This window comes from Blennius ocellaris (genome assembly GCF_963422515.1).
Source record: "Blennius ocellaris genome assembly, chromosome: 7".
Taxonomy (NCBI): domain Eukaryota; kingdom Metazoa; phylum Chordata; class Actinopteri; order Blenniiformes; family Blenniidae; genus Blennius; species Blennius ocellaris.
This window is the reverse complement of record NC_137656.1, coordinates 27,856,863-27,861,115: the sequence shown is the minus strand read 5'-3', so window position 1 is coordinate 27,861,115 and position 4,253 is coordinate 27,856,863. Positions and strand designations below refer to the sequence as shown.

At 42.3% G+C, this 4,253-nt stretch overlaps 1 protein-coding gene across 1 annotated transcript; it reads right to left on the bottom strand.

The window, feature by feature from the left end:
• Positions 1-823: 823 nt before the first annotated feature.
• On the bottom strand, positions 824-1,913 carry ier3 (immediate early response 3). Its single transcript, XM_080500049.1, has 2 exons — positions 1,673-1,913; positions 824-1,591 (listed from the first exon to the last, which is right to left on the bottom strand). Exons 1-2 carry the CDS (start codon positions 1,862-1,864, stop codon positions 1,274-1,276), a joined length of 510 nt encoding a protein of 169 aa, XP_080356175.1. The 5' UTR covers positions 1,865-1,913; the 3' UTR covers positions 824-1,273.
• Positions 1,914-4,253: the final 2,340 nt, after the last annotated feature.

Genomic DNA, 4,253 nt, shown 5'->3' with positions numbered 1-4,253 from the left:
CTTTTATTTTGAAAAACACTTTTGTTTTTACAGGCATGCCTCAGAGACGTGCAGTAGTGACGTCTCCAAGATAAACCTCTCAATTGTTTTTCACTGAAGTTCAATTGCTTGTGACGCTGCTCAGATGCCAGATGCTGCTGAGCAAACGGCCTGGTCTCCTTCCACTAACGACCTGCTTTGGTCTACATTTTATTTTGAGCAGTTTCGATGTTTATGTTGTTCACTTTTGTACATGCTGTTCTCAGTCTTCCTTAGTTTAATTTTTATGTGCTCTGGATATACCAAGTATGTTGAATATTTGTTGTCATTAAAAAAAAAAAAAAACACCCTTTTAATAAAACCCAGAATGGAATAATTGGTTATTAATGTGACAAGATGCTGAGCCTAAAATATAAACACTTCCCGTTATCACTTAATGTGGGCAGTCAAGAAAATGATTCCCTCAGTAGTATCATAATTTCAATCATTATTTCCCTCGTTCTTTTTTGAATTAACTACATCTCAACATTTCAGCTCCATGTGTTCTTCAGAATGTTTCACAGGGTGTAACGCCCGACCTCCTGCCACTCAAGCTCTGCAGTTCAGCTGCAACCTCCTTTTGGAGAGGACTCCAGCAGACCCATCAATGATTTGCAAATTACTGCTCTTTGGAAAAAATAAGCTTCAAAACTGAGAGTGAAATTTAGCTTTGTGTTGTGCAGATTCTGATCATCAGTCGACTGTGCTGAAAGACAACACACAAGCAAAGTGAAAATAAATGGATGAATAATAATAATAATAATAATAATGTCAACACTTCATTAAAGAGACAGGAAACATTCGCATCTTTTTTCTTTTTTTTATTAAATTATCATTCAATAAATACCAAATAATATAATAAATAACTAAATATCAACAAAGACAACAAGTAGTGTGGCTCAGAGGAGCGTCAGTTCAACGTGTAAATCCTCCAGTTTGCTCTCAGACCTGCCAGTGCAATTCAAGTCTGTGAAAACCACAAAGTTCAAGTTTTATCAAGTTCAAGTTTCAGTTTTTCTGTTTCCAAGAGTTCAGTTTGTTTGTTTTTTTTCTTTTGTTCTGTCTTCCCTTTCTTTTCTTGGGACCTTTTCAAGTGTCCTATCCGAGTGGTCGATCCGGGGAGGACTGCAGCCAGCGAGGAGCCGGGCCATGACGCGCTCTTGCCGGCTGAGCCGTGCGGGGCGCACAGCTTTCACTCCAGCGCGGGTCGTGTTCGGTCCCAGGGCGCCCGGAGGTTTCCTCGGGCGGGTTGCATTTAAAGCAGCCCGCTGGGTGTCTCGGTTGTCGCTACCCGGTGGTAGACCAGCAGGGCCACCATGTAGCTCTTCCCGGCGCTCTGCTCCAACGTGCGGCTGCTCTCCGGCTCCTGCACGGACGTGGGGCAGGTGGTGTCCGGGATCATCAGCTCGGTACCGTCCTCACAGCTTGTCTTTTGGGTCGACAGCAGTTCGGAGCTGGCGCTGAGATCTGCCAGCCGCAGAGCGCGCTCCTCCGCCGACGGCACGGGGAAACCCTGGCACGCGCTCTCCGTGCTTCCCAGCTGCGTCTCGGCACACGGATCCTCGGTGTAGATCTGCCACAGCACCACCAGGCACAGGAGGGTCAGCCAGCGCTTGGCCTGGTTCTTCTCAGGTGGCGGGAGGTGCATACGGACCTTGGCGGGGTACATAACCCGCGTGCAGCGCTTCTTGGGTCGGATGGGCACGTAGGAGCGCACCGCGGTGGCCTGGGCGGGGATCCGCTCGAAGGTGAAGACCTCCGGCTCCGTGCTGCGCGTCGCCAACCTGGAACAGGCGAATCTCTCCCTCTGAACAGTCAGAGTCGTGCTGTTTGACCGTGAGTACATTTTCTTTGAAATCTTGTGTTGCTTTTGTATCTGGTAGAAAGCGTCGGAGCGCTCTGGAAGTCTGATGCTTCAGCGACGCAGCGCAGCACTTATTTATACATCTTCCGTCTAGGTTGTGTTTTTAGAAACGCCCATGTGGAGCGCAGGCCACTCCCTGCAGATGAGCAATCCTACTTTATTGCTCAAGTGCGGAAAAAGGCGAAAAAAACCCGCAGATTTGAGCTCCAGATAAAGCTGCTCTGGTCCGGAGAGGCCGGCCTGCTCACAGCTGCTGGATCGTCCAGGTTCAGTCAAACCGTCAAACACGAGGCAGTTACAAAGACACACACAGAAAGGGGGATTTATGATCAAATATAACTGGATCTTATAAATACATATGTGTCACACCAAAGTGCAGCATTGAAATAATATTATTAACCATGGAGCTGTAGTTAATATGATATTGAATCAATAAACTGAGATCAGTGTACATTCAACACTTTTTTGAGTGAAATGTATTACAATGTAGGATTTTTTGTGTGTTGCGTCACTCAGAGTTCACATAGTAATCACATGATACTCTGGAATCTCCCTCATCCATGACCCCACAAGACATGCACTTTCTGTAAACTCTGCTGTTTGATTTCCATAGCACAGAATCACAGTCACTACATGACTGATCCATCAGTTATATGTTTCTAAGCAAACAAAGAGACAGTTGTGTGTCTCTTTATTCTTATTGCATAGTATTTGATGATCAAAATCGCAACAAATTCAACTTTAGTTTAACATATGTCCAGTACAGAGACTGACTTATATGCAGATTTAATAGCAGAAAGGAATAAGAAACCCAGTCCGATTGTAAGACCTTCACTAAAATGAACATAAACATCAGGTAACATACCAGTGAAGGAACATTTTCCTTTTTAAGTTGTTAAAGTCAAAGTGAAATGCGTGATCCCTGTTCCACTTCAAACTTTACCTCATCTCCCAAACATCTCCCAAAGTTAGCAGACATTACTGAACAGTGTGATTTGCTCAGTAAAGCAAAGAACTTTGTTTAAGGAGGGAGGGTTAAATGGATTTTGTGTAAGTGGGACAGATTACCATAGTAAAACTAAATATTTGGGAGTGTCATTCAGGTAAATCATGGTGCCAGTTTAGACCAAGCTACACACAAAGATGTGGGGGAGCAGAACAGAATGACCTCTGGGTTACTTATGGCTGTACAAATGAACACCAATATTACATATTTCAATCAAAAAACCCTTTTCAACCCTGATTTACTCAAATATGATAAGGAGACGCAATCACTCTTACGAACACAGAAAAACAGAAGCATCGATGAAGACAACGTCAGGTTTTCTCAGTCTCCTCTAAATTCTAGAAGTGTCCTTCTCTGGTTTGAAATGTCATGCAGGTTTAATTTGAAAGTCCCACAGAACAGACGAAGTCTCACATCAGGACTGTAACTCAGGATGGGAGGCTGATCTACTATATGTATAGATACCCATCTACTATAAAGACTGCAGGTTTTAGACACCAATCTACTTTTTGTTTAGTCGACTTAAAAGCTGTGTGTAATTAAGGTTAACTCACAAACCTGGTTACTCCAGCAGTACACTGTATTTTACAACATTTTACAATGTTTTGATTTGGTTACAGTCTTTTCTGATATTTCAATATAACTAATATTAAAGATTGTACCATTAATAATTAGACTTTTTAAAATTAACAAAAATTTTCATCACTCAAATTAATGTGCAACCCTGTGTAATTGAACACTTCAATGCAGCCAAATTACTTATTATTTGATGATATATTATAATATCAAAATGTCTATAAGTGCAACTTAAGTGCTGTATATAATGTAATAATGTAATTATTACATTATCAAACTATAAAATATGTTCGCTTCAGCGAGTTATCCCATCATCAACAAAGTCTTTCGCACAGAGGTGAAATCTTTTCAAAAAAATATCTCAAATTGTCTCAGATCGTGTAGTGAGGACATTTTGGCTTGGACATTTGATAGTTGTCCAACATGTGATTTTTGTGGATCTGTGGTCACGGAGTGGTGTAACGACAGGATGTCAGCATTATGAAAGGCTGGCAGGAAGACTCCTTTATTAGTTTAGTAGAAATGTCAGGTTTGAGACACCACGGGTTTCTGCTTGTACACAATGACATCAGCACAACAAATGGAAGGATAAGAGGCTGGTGTCAAATGGCAAGTTATTAATGCGGTGTGTAGGGCAAGCTCAACATGTTTGTAGACAGCTGCCACACGTACATACACAGCTTTACATATGTTTAGTTTTTTTTAAAATCCCAGCCAGAGCATCTGGTACGTTAATGAGGCTGGTGTCAAATTCCGATGAGTTCAGAAGCTGGCTACTCAGTGACTGTG

Coding starts and splice junctions, on each gene's coding strand:
- ier3 (XM_080500049.1), bottom strand. CDS start 1,864: ATGTACTCACGGTCAAACAGCACGACTCTGACTGTTCAGAGGGAGAGA. Junction 1,592..1,672: donor GGGTTATGTACCCCGCCAAG/GTCCGTATGCAC, acceptor GTGCTGTGGCAG/ATCTACACCGAGGATCCGTG.